At 37.6% G+C, this 12,260-nt stretch overlaps 1 protein-coding gene and 1 long non-coding RNA gene across 5 annotated transcripts in view; one reads left to right on the top strand and one right to left on the bottom strand.

Annotated features, from left to right (window-relative positions):
- The window catches only part of ANO6 (anoctamin 6), a 186,089-nt gene that overhangs the window by 99,927 nt on the left and 73,902 nt on the right, over positions 1-12,260 (top strand). For all 4 annotated transcript variants that reach the window (XM_077870360.1, XM_077870363.1, XM_077870361.1 and 1 more), the window contains one exon: positions 5,004-5,132. In XM_077870360.1, coding sequence (XP_077726486.1) covers positions 5,004-5,132 — 129 coding nt within the window. The remainder of the gene's footprint in view (positions 1-5,003; positions 5,133-12,260) is intronic.
- Positions 5,147-12,260, bottom strand: part of LOC144296957 (uncharacterized) — a 51,541-nt gene continuing 44,427 nt past the window's right edge. The window contains exons 3-4 of the long non-coding RNA XR_013363921.1: positions 5,508-5,598; positions 5,147-5,399 (exon numbers count right to left, since the gene is read on the bottom strand). This is a non-coding gene — a long non-coding RNA (uncharacterized LOC144296957). The remainder of the gene's footprint in view (positions 5,400-5,507; positions 5,599-12,260) is intronic.

Genomic DNA, 12,260 nt, shown 5'->3' with positions numbered 1-12,260 from the left:
AAAAAGTTCCACTATTCCTTATGCTTTGAATCTCCCTGAGTTGGGGAAAACACTTCAGAGTATATCTCATAACTGTAGGGTATGTAAATAAAGTTTCATTGTGTCCCATATCTTGTGAGATCTAAATATTTACATAAAGGCTTTCCTTTCTAAACTTTGGTTTCCCTAGAACTTGCTATGTGCGTGGATTTACTGAAAACTAGAAGATCCAACATTTTCACTTTAGTTTTCTGCTATGATAAAGTTTGCTTTTCTTCTGTTGTGTCCTCCTTGGAGTTAATTTGCTTTGTTTTACTGGTCTTAAATACTGAGGAGAGTCTCGTGTTTTTTCTACATTCACATGTCAGTTACTCTAATTGTGAGTGTCTTGATATCATTTCTTTTTCATAATGTAATTCTTCAACTATTATTGTTAGACATTAAACCTTTCTTGCATCCTGCTTCATATAAGGTCAAGACTATTACCCAGATAAGCTTGGACTACTCTCCAGCATCATAGTCAATGGTGACTATTTGAAAGTTCTGGAGATAAAATCAGTTATCACTTGCTGTCCAAGGCAAGTTTCAAACACTCTTACACATAAATAAGAGTTTGAGCAAAAATCCCAATTGGACTGCTTTTTATGCAGATCTTGGACAAATAACTTAAATTCAGCATTTTAAGCTCTAGGAATAGATGCCCCTATTGTAGAATGAGACTTCCAGTCTTGTTTTTGCAAGGTTATTTGAGGACCTGATTTGTGGACACTTGAGAAGTCTGAGATTGGACAAATGCTAAGCAGCAAGTTATTTCATGGGCTTGCCAAGTGCTGATACCAGGAATTCCAGGAGGGTGCTTAGTAAGATGGGCTGCTCACCTAGATCCAACCTAAATGCCACAGATCAATGACACTCAGACAGTGGTTTCCCAGGTCCTCTCTTACCCCAGCCTTTCCTCCTCCACCTAGAAGACAGACCTCACCATCATGTTACCCATTCATATACCTGAAGCATCCTAGTCAAGAAGTTGAATGCCTTATTGCAGCCAAAGATTGCTTATGAGAAATTTTCCTACAAAGTAATTACTGGAAAATCCTCATCTTTGAATTTGTTTTTCTGTCTACTAGAACATTCTTTCTCAGTCCCTTGTCCTATAGTACAGAGATCTCAATCGGATCCAGGGACAGGACTGGTACCCACCCATACTTCTTAGCCAGTAGCAAAAAATTTTCAAGTTCTTAAATTCACAACTCCAGCTTACAAGTACTGGGCACAGTATTTTGCTGCTTGCATTTTTTATCCTGATTTGGTTAAAGAGATTCCTGCCCTCTAGGGCTCTTTTATTGAAGGAGCCACCCCACAAATAAAAGAAGGAAAGAAGCCAGCTTAGAGGAGGGAGGCCTGGAAAACATCACTTGCATGAATCACACCTGACCTCCCTTCTTACTCTCTCTCCTTTTCTCCTCAGCCAAGCTCTTACTGCTCAGACCAGCATGTCTCCTTTGCATCTCAAGTGTGAAATGTCAGAGGCAGCAGCCAAAGACAGAAGTGGTCAGGCCACTATTCCACGGTGGTTGGCAGCATAGTTTTGAAATAATGACAAATGAACATGAGTGTTTTTTTAACCACTGCAGCCCTTAACTTAAAGTACACATCAGGTCAGTTGGCCACCAATGAGTAAATGAATGCTCGATTGGTGGAATCTAGTATCATCGGGACTGGTGAGGTCATTGGGTATTTTTGTATCCTTTGAGTAATACCTAGTAGTGCAATTGCTGGATTCTAGGGTAGCTCTATTTTTAACTTTTTGAGGAAGCTCCATACTGTTTTCCACAATGGCTGCACCAGTTTGCATTCCCACCAACAGTGTAAGAGGGCTCCCGTTTCTCCTCAACCTCACCAACACCTACTGTTTCCTGTGTTGTTGATTTTAGCCACTCCGTCTGGTATGAGGTGATATCTCATTGTAGTTTTGTTTTGTATTTCCCTGATGATGAATGCTGTTGAGCATCATTTCATGTGTCTCTTGGCCATCTGGATGTCCTCTTTGGAAAAATGCCCAGTTTCAGGTTTTTGTGTCTCATCTTGGTGCCATTTGACTTGGTCAAAAAGAGTGAAGATCAGGGATGCCTGGATGGCTCAGCGATTGAGTGTGTGCCTTTGGCTCAGGGCGTGATCCTGGGGTCCTGGGTTCGAGTCCCACATCGGACTCCCTGCATGAAGCCTGCTTCTCCTCTGCCTGTGTCTCTGCCTCTCTCTGTCTCTGTCTCCCTCTCTCTCTGTAGTCCCACATCGGACTCCCTGCATGAAGCCTGCTTCTCCTCTGCCTGTGTCTCTGCCTCTCTCTGTCTCTCTCTCCCTCTCTCATGAATAAATAAATAAAATATTTTTTTTAAAAAAGAGTAAAGTTCAGGTTTTGAGTAGGTACCAAGAAATGCAGAGAGGTCAGGACTTGAATAATTCATCACCAGTCATTTAAAGAAGTTTGTCAGTATTTATCCTAAGAGATTATTAAAATTTTACTATATAAAGCAAAACTTTAGGGGAGGAATTACTTTTTAGTTCTCTATTATTTCTTTCTTTTTTTTTTTAAAAAGATTTTATTTAGTTATTTATAAGAAACACAGAGAATCAGAGACATAGCAGAGGGAGAAGCAGGCTCTCTGTGGGGAGCCCGATGTGGTACTCAATCCTAAGACCCAGGGATCACGACCTGAGCCAAAGGCAAATCCTCAACCACTGAGCCACCCACGCATCCCGGTTCTCTATTAGGTGAGTTGAAATGTCCTATTGGGTGAGTTAGGCCTGTAGTAGATTTATCAAGTGAAAAATCTAGCTTTAAAAAAAAAAAAACAGTTTTGTTCATAAATCAGTCTTTTTAAATTTGGGCCAAATTTCTTGTCTGTTACCTATTTTTTCCAGCCCCACCTTGAGTTTCTCCCTTCTTCCCAATTACCTAGTAGGAGGCCTTCTGCCAAGAGATGGGAAACCTAGATTTCATAGCAGTAGAAAACTGGCATCCTTTTCCCAGCATTGCATTCCAGTAATACCATCTTAGAGTTTGACCCAGTTATTTCACACAGACAGCTGATGCCAAGTCCATGAGGCTCTCCTCCAAACAAAGGGCCATGGTCTTCAGTCACACATGAGAGAGGTACACGCAGACCAGATTATCCGGAGGCTGACTGCCAGCCTATGTGGCTGAGCAAGGGCAGTGGGAGGGAGAGTGTCTGGAGGGTTCAGACGTGCAGGTGGGTTCTCATTCCAGGCTTCATTCTTTAGACGTGCAGGTGGGTTCTCATTCCAGGCTTCATTCTTTAGACCTTCACTTCAGTGAGTCCTGCTGGATGCCACCAAAGGCTACAGAAAAAAAAGTGGCTTTTGTACACTTTTCAGACATCTGTAATGGTGACCAGGTTTTTGTGACTATTATTCCACTCCACTGCACCTCCCCTTTGCCATTCTGAAGAAATTATTCATTCTTTTCCCCCTCTACACAAAATTTTCCTCTCGCAGCTGCCCTGGTTGTCACCAATTGTGTAAGATCTTCATTGAAAGGAAGAGAAATTGAAGGACCTAAAGGACTTTGTGACTGAAATGGAAAAGATGGGGCTTTAGCATTTTTGTACAGCTTTAAACACTTTTAAAAGTTTATGGATATTAAATAGCTGAAATTGTAAGTAAAAGAACTGAGTAGAAGCACCAGCCCAAGACACAGATGTGTCTGTTGTCCTGGCCCCTCTGTGCTCTGGCTCGGGAAACTCAAGGCAAGGGCACAATGTTTGTGCCCACAGGAATCCCTGGTTAAGTGTGACTGGGATAGAGGTGTGTTGAGTTAGGTTACACCAGCAGCATGAGCTCCACAGGCGAAGTAACCTGCTAAATGGGGGTGTTTGGACTGCTGGCCAGAGACCTTCACCTGCTCCATGGTGGAAAAGAAAGGAATGACGAGTATCAGGTTCAGTAAAAGATGTATCTTCTCAAAAGTGTGAAGAAAAGGAAGATGGGGTAGTGATAAAATTAGGTGATTTTTGTATTAAATTGATGCTAAATGCAAAGAAGAATTAATTGCATTTAGTGATTAAGTGGTTCTGCCAAATGACTACAAAATGCAATCTCCGCATGAGCTTTCAGTGAAAACAGAAGTTCAAGATTTAAAAATATTGCTTATCACTTAAAAAATAGTCTAATCCTTAAACAGCAACAAAATTCACGTAAGCATCTGGACAAGCTGTGTGAGCAACAGAAACCCAAGTCTTTGCTTACAGTGAATTAAAATAATTCTTTTCAAATCCACATGGTAATAAAGACTGTTTTAAACTCTATTAGGTCTGTGTTCAGCCATTGTTTCTTCATTTTTTTAAGCTCTAAACTAAAAGCTCACTTATTTATTATTGTTGCTGGGGTCATTTGTTTATTTGTTTTATTTGCTAGGAGTGAAGGGATATCTTTCATGAATTTGGGAACAAATATCAACAGCCATTGTAGCTTTTGTGTTCATCAAAGCATCATCTGATTTGGTTTAATGTTATAAAGTGGTACCTTCTGTAAACTGGGAAGGTCCGGAGAGAAATCATGAAAAATGGTAAAAAGGTTAGAAATTATGACTTAGGAAGGGTGAGATTTTCATAAACGGTGCTTTGTCTTATATTTTTCTTCTTCGTAAATGAAGAAACTAAACTTCACTCCTTCAGATAGGCACCTCTGGTTACCGTGTTTATTTACAAAGTGATACTCCTTTGCTGTTGGAGGAGGGAATAATTCTGAGATGATTGTGTTTATGTAGAAAATACTGATATTTTCCCATGTGTTTGTAGCATAATCCTAAACTCAATTCAAGGACTCCTTTTACCAAGAACATGCTCTGCTTGCAAAGATCATGGTGACCGTGACCTCTTGGTTAAGTGACTAGGAATGGATTTTTCTTTCTCTCTAAACACACTGATGTACCTATTAAAACTAGAAAATAAACACTTATAAATTGACACTTTAACAATTGGATTAAAATTTGTTTTTCCACACAGGAAGAATTTAATGGAAAACATGACTCCCTCTTTTTTAATGACGGTCAGCGAAGAATCGACTTTGTTCTAGTATATGAAGATGAAAGTAGAAAAGAAACCAATAAAAAGGGTTCAAATGAAAAACAAAGGGTAAGTTTTTGCTATTCTCGTTTTTATTTCTTACGATATTGTGAAGTGAAAAAAAAATGTTTTTTTTAATGTAAGCAATAAAGTGAAACTGGTGTTTGAAATATCATGTACCAAGCATACGTTCATATTTTCTCTGCTCATCATTCCCTCAAGCCATGTTAACAATTTTTTCTTTTGTAATTTGAAGCAGAAACTTCCTTGGGCTCTTAACCTCAGTTGGTTTCACAGCTGAAGACAGACTTTCTTCCAAGGAATTGCACTTTCTATCTGTAGAAGAGATTTACGTTATTATTTTTTTTTAAGATTTTATTTATTCATGAAAGACACAGAGAGAGAGGCAGAGACAGACGTAGGCAGAGGGAGAAGCAGGCTCACCGTGAGGAGCCTGATGTGGGACTCCATCCCAGGGCTCCAGGATCGTGACTTGAGCCAAAGGCAGATGCTCCACCACTGAGCCACCCAGGTGCTAATATATTTGTGAAAAATAGAAAAATATTTGTGAATTTGTGAATTCCATCATACCGTCTGTCAGGCCTTATTAAGGATTTGAGACTCCACCAAGGAAAGGCAATTTCAAAATCCTGTTTTCTTTGAAAGAAAAAAAAATTATACCTAAATCATATTGATTTCCTAAATCTAGTGTATCTATTAATATACTATATTAATCTATCTCACCAAAATGTGATATTTACATTAAAAGTATACTTGGCGAGGCACCTGGGTGGTGCAGTGGTGGAGCCGGAGCCCTGAGCCTTAGGCTCAGGTTGTGATGCTGGGGTTCTGAAATCGAGTCCCACATCAGGCTCCTCGCGGGGAGCCTGCTTCTCCCTCTGCCTATGTCTCTGCCTCTCTCTCTCTCTCTGTGTCTCTCATGAACAAATATATAAAGTCTTTTTTTTAAAAAAAAGCATACATGCCTATTTGCTACAAAGTGGGAAAGGAAACTAATGATTAATAATGACAGCAAATGTAGTAAGTGTGGTAACTAGCCTTCACTGTGCTCTTCGTGGGTGGTATGTGCCTCGTGCATGCTTTATCTTATTTCATTTTCATAGTAACCTGGGAGGTGCATTCTGTTATCGTACCATTATAGACAACAGGGGTGACCCTTAAGGTCACATGATTGCCCAAGGTCACTGACTCTAGCATGAGAAGTCATGAAGCCAGGGTTCACAGTCTTGTCTTAAATCGAGAACCCGTGCTAGTCACCTCTCCCATTTTGTCACTTCCCTTCCTGCCTTTTCATTCATTGCCAGTCAAGCTGCTGCTTCATCCTTTTCCTTTTCTTCAAGCTCTTCTAAGTATTTTTATCTGGAGATAGTAAACCATTTAGTAGGCTAGGGTTATAAAAAAAAAAAAAAAATGCCTAGATCTTCTTTACCTGAACCCAAACTATATTAAACTGAAACAGGACAAAAAGGAGATAGCATACACGTGTCGTTGTTTCCCACTTTGGAAACAACTCCCTCATTCTTTGTTTTTGTTTTTGTTTTTTTTTTTTTCCCTGTTCCTTTGTTCTCATGTCTACGCTATTACATATACACAAATTTAATTGTCCCTCTCTGGACTTTCCGAAATGCATCATTTCTGCCCATGCTTCAAACCAACTGATGAAATCTTAAAATTTAATGAAGCCATCATACCTGTTTTGTTTGGGAAGGGGTAAGTTTAGAGGTTTGTATTTGCATGGTATCACATGCATTGGAACTTGACATTCAAATTCTATTTCTACCACTCCAATTATTTGGAGTAATTCCAATTGATATAACAAACTAGCCCTGATTGCAGTGGCTTGACACAATAAAAGTTTACTTATTGCTCATGTCAAGTCAGATGTGACATTCCTGTTTGGCACGATGGGTTTAGCGAAAAGGGTAGGGCTCTGTCCTTTGCATTCAGGGACTCAGGCTGATACAGAAGCTTTGCCATATTGCCATCTTCTATAGGGAGATCATCCTCAGCTTTAAAGTAAATAATAGTTTAAGAGAAAGGATGGAGAAAGTAATTGTGCTTCTTCACCACTTTGGCCTGGAGGTGACGACATCAATTATGCCACATTCTTTTGGTCAGAACTCAGGAGAGTGGAAAATGTAGTATCTGACTGGACAGCCATTTCTCCATAGGAATGCTGTACTATGGGAGGGAAACTGAATCTTTGGTGGACAGCCGGCTTGTCTTGGCCACAGCTATTAATTGGCTCTATGACTTGAGGGAATTTTATGATCAGTATCATATTTTATTGTAATTTTTGAGATGCATGTTATTTTTCCATTTTGCCTTCTTCACAATCAGGGTATGTCTTACAAATGATATATCATAATTTCATTGGTGGAGTTTTTCCTATTGATATGTAAAATATTGGTTCATCACACACTGATGGCATCTTAGGTTCAGGAAGTGGGAACTCCAATACTCATTCCATAGGGTTGTAGTTAGGATTGAGTAAAATACTATGTAGAAATATTATATAAATTGTTAGTATGTATTAGATAATAAATATTAATTCCTAAACCTTTACTTTTATTTCCAGTTTTCTTAGAACTAATGTATGAATATGAAAAGGCATGACTCCTCTTTTGTTATTATATAATTTCTATATATATACACATAATATATACATTATATATATGTTTGCTAGAGTAATATAGCTTAGAATGTTTTATCATTTTTCTGTGGACACTAACATATATTAATGTACAGTCATAGTCACCATCATCAAATATTCATTAAACATCCATCATATGCCAATGGAACTGCATTGAGCACTATGTAAAGTAAGTTAAACAAATCTAATCCATTAAAGTGTAAAGGAAACAGTTCTGGATTTAAACAAGAGTTTCATTGCCATGGTAAAGGGGCCCTAGAGCTGCTTACATTATTAATAAATGCTGCATTTGTTTTACACAGAAACATAGGTCCCAAAGTAACTCTCATAAATCAGGAGGAAAAAAAAAATCATTAATTTGGCAATCTCTGAACTCACAGATAGATGTACCATGATGTTGGTCTTTATAAGCCGTGCTTTGAAGTGCTTTGAGTTGTATTTGTACATATTACTTAGACTCCACCAGAATTTAAAGTTCAGCTTTGGAATCACATTTTTATTAATCAGAAAAATATTTGTGAATTCCATCATACCATCTGCCAGGCCTTATTCAGGATTTAGGACTCCACCAAGGAAAGGCAATTTTTAAATCCTGTTTTCTTTGAAGGAAAAAAAAAATTATGTCTAAATCATATTGATTTCCTAAAGTAACACCAAGGTAGACTTTGCCTGTAGCTGATCTAAAGAGTGTTGTTAAATACTTTCTAGGGATGGAGAAAGAGAGAAGTTATCTGGTAGGGCTACAAAACATAGAGGAGTAAAAGGCTGCATCTTCCCATGAGCAAAAGAGAAAATATTTTTCCTAGCCAGATCTCCAAATAACATGTCACTTTGTCCTCTTATATTAGTGAAAATACTTCAGGAACTTCACACCTTCCTTTAAAAGCATAAATTGTTTACATTTCGATAGGCATAGGGAATGACTGTAAGTTGTTTCAATAATATGTGCCCTAAATGCCACTTGTCCTTGACACTGAATCACTTTGAATATTCTTTTACTACAAGAAACAGGAAAGTGGAAAATTAGTATCTGACTGGACAGCCATTTCTCCATAGGAATGGAGAACAGGAAAACCATACTTAAAGTGGCTTAAATCCTAAAGGAAATCATTTCCTCACTTAAGAAGTAGCCTAGAAACAACATCATTTCTGTGTTAGATAATTTATTGGCTTAAAGAGGTTGTCAGGAATTGAATTCATCACATCCTTCCGCCCTGTCGTCCATCCTCAATATGTTGCTGTTCTTAAACTGACTTCACCTTGTACAAGATGGTGGTGGTACTTTGAAGCACCTGGAGGTGGGAATAGGGAATGCCCTTTTTTAGGGGGGGAAGAAAGCTCCCTACCCTATAAAAGCCCTAAGCAGATCTCCCTTCACAGTTCTTTGTCTATCATAGGTCTGTTCCAAAAATGACTGTTGGCAAGATGAATGGAATTACTTAGCATCATTAGCATAGACAAATGAAGATGAGTCTTTTGTCTCGTAAATTGCTGGATCACCCAATACCTGAAAAACCATCAGGCTTTTCTTAGCAGTGAAGAAGGGGGAAACCACTGACTGTTCAGTAGGTAGCCAGCGGCATGGCACATGATTAATTATATATAATTATATATAAATGTGTTCGATGTACATTAGGAAGAGCAAAGATGTTCTAATGAAAACAATTTTCTGTATTTTTCTCCAACTCTTTCTGCTCAGTTTTGTTTGTAACATTTCCTCCACTTCCTTTTGCTAGCACTACAAACTAGTGGCAGAGTCCATCTATTTTCGATTTTGTTTTGTATGACGCTGGGCATCCCTTCAAACAGATGAGCTTATGACCAAGTAAAAGTATGATTCAGATGATGGTAGAGAGGGTAGGGGGGTCAAGGTAGCACAAAGACAGTCTAAGCAATCCTGAGTAAGTGTTTTATTTATATAACTTTCTATCTGCACAATCCATTCCTAAAAGTTAATGGAAAATTTATTTCCTTGAAGTTGATGAAAATTTCATATATGGATGTGGAAATTTGTGTCTAATACCTGACTTTAAGAATTCTTTAGTATGTGGCAGAAGGATCGGGCCAGTGGAGATCCTAGCATGCGAGGTTTTTAAGAAATGAGCAATCAAACTAAATTATATCCAACCTTTCAAATAATGTGAGACAGCTAACTAATTGGTTACAGAACCCGTCAGCCTTTAAAACTGTTATCCGTTATGTTAGATGAGTTATCATGAGGTTGGAAATGTTTGCCTAGGGATGCCTCGGTGGTTCAGTGGTTGAGCATCTGCCTTTGGCCCAGGGCGTGATCCCGGAGTTATTTAAATAAATTAAAAAAAAAAAAAAGAAAGAAATATTTGCCTAGAAGCTGTATGAGATCTCTTTGGACATGTTTCAAAGTTCATCAAGAAGTTCTAGTACAGTGAATATATTATATCACTCCATTTACTGAGGTCTTATATTTTTCAGTAAACTTTTATAACAGTGTCCATGAAGATCTTGTACTGTTTTTCGGTTGCTCGTTCGTTTTTTCAGTTTCAGGTATACAATTTAGTGATTCAAGACTTAATACAACACTCAGTGCTCATCACAAGTGTACTCTTTAATCCCCCTCACCTATTGAACCCGTTCCCTCCACCCACCTGCCCTCTGATAACCATCAAGTTTGTTCTTTATGGTTGAAAGTCTGTTTCTTGGTTTGTCTCTCTCTCTTTATTTTCCCCCTATGATCATTGCTTTGTTTCTTAAACTACAGAAGTGTGAAATCCTGTGGCATTTGTCTTTCTCTGATCTTATACATTCTTATTAACTAGTCTCATTTTAAAATTTTGTTGATATTGTCAGAAGCATTTTAAATTGTGGCTTGTGATTTATTGTGTATTTAAAAAGTTCATGGATTTTCATAAATTCTACCTAGAAACCTTGATAAACTCTTTTTAGTTATACTTTCCAATTCATCTATTAAGTTTTCTCAGAAAAAGACCTATTATCTATAAATGATGAGAGCTTTGCTCTACCTTTGCCACCTTTACACTTCTTCCCTTTTCTTGTTAAAGTACAGCAGCTAAGCCCTCTTGAATAAAGCCAGTAACACATGGTAGTCACCATTTTCATGTTCCTGATTTTTTGGGGAATGTTTCTAAAATTTCCCCATTAAATATCTCACCTGCTATAAAATTTTGATAGTTTTCTTTCAAAAAGCAAAAGGAGTCCCCTTCTAGTCCTAGATTGCTAAGAGTTTTTATGATAGTTGTGTTTTACATTTTATTAAGTGCTTTTTTTAAAAAATCTGTTGAGGGATCACATGGCTTGACTTCTCATTAAGCCTTATGTGTATTAAATGTATGGTATTTGTGCCTAATGGGCAATAATTAATAGTATAGATAACTCAAAATCATTTATTATTGACTTCAGCTTGCAAGTATAATTTTCCTAGTCATTAGCTCCCTACTTATGCTAATACTACATTAACATAGTTTATTTATAATTCATTAAAAAGTATTTGAGGTCACTTACGGAAATAATATCAAGAATAAAAACAATTAAATGAGAAACACAGAGTTACAAATGTAAAGCCCAGGAAAATAAAATGAAGCTGTCTGTGAGAGTAATAAACAAAATGATTTTTTATTAACCACAGGTCCTGTTCAGAAGTTAGAGTTCAGCTGTAAATTTGCTTCTGAGTTTCCTAGTGGCCAAAGAAAATAGGAGATGTTATTAATATGGTCTAAAGTTTTAACACAATAAAAACAAAACTGTTTAAAAGAAATATAATGTTCTGAGGATCTCCCAGAAAGAAATTCATTCCATGGAACCTCATATAGGAGAAGACATGATTGAATAGATCTAACATTGGCATATCTTCTCCAAGTTGAAGAAATAAAAGAATGGCAGAGAGGGATTATAAAGAATCAGAACAGCATAAAATTTCCTAGAAATGACGTTTGCCACAGATATTCTGTGAATGGAAACTTGAGCATTAGATTAGGATAGGTTAAGAAGAAATGATGGCAAGTGGTGTTAGCTGGTTTTACCTTCTCAGATGAATTTTGGTAGGTGTCCTCTCTTCTTTTTTAGGCAAAAAAATCCGGTCTAACTTCAATTTGCTAGCATTTTAGACTAAGGCAGGGAGCTCTTCTTTATATTTTTATCTCCTTTCTTTACACCCTACTTACTTTTACTCAGATTGTAGGTTAAAGGAATAAAGTAAATTAGAATCAGCAGTTTCAAATTACAGCTACAAAATGTGTTGCTGGTATAAGCATGTTTGGTTTTATTTTTGAGTACTCAGCACAAGAGCAATGAATCCAAATCTTGCTTCTAACTCCCAAAATGGGAAGTGTCATTAGGTCCAGTGCTTAAAACAGTCAAATAAAAAGGTCAGTGAAATCCTAAAAAGTAAAACCTGATTATTCTATTTCATCTCACAAAGATGTGGAGAACAGAAAATCCTTGCATTTCCCTGATCGGTCCTTCTGAGATCTGACCTTAGGTTTGAATGAATAAGCTGTCATTTGCCCCTGTGGTTTCAAACAGTTCCC

This window comes from Canis aureus, chromosome 25 (assembly GCF_053574225.1).
Source record: "Canis aureus isolate CA01 chromosome 25, VMU_Caureus_v.1.0, whole genome shotgun sequence".
Lineage (NCBI taxonomy): Eukaryota > Metazoa > Chordata > Mammalia > Carnivora > Canidae > Canis > Canis aureus.
This window is presented reverse-complemented; position numbering and strand designations above follow the sequence as displayed.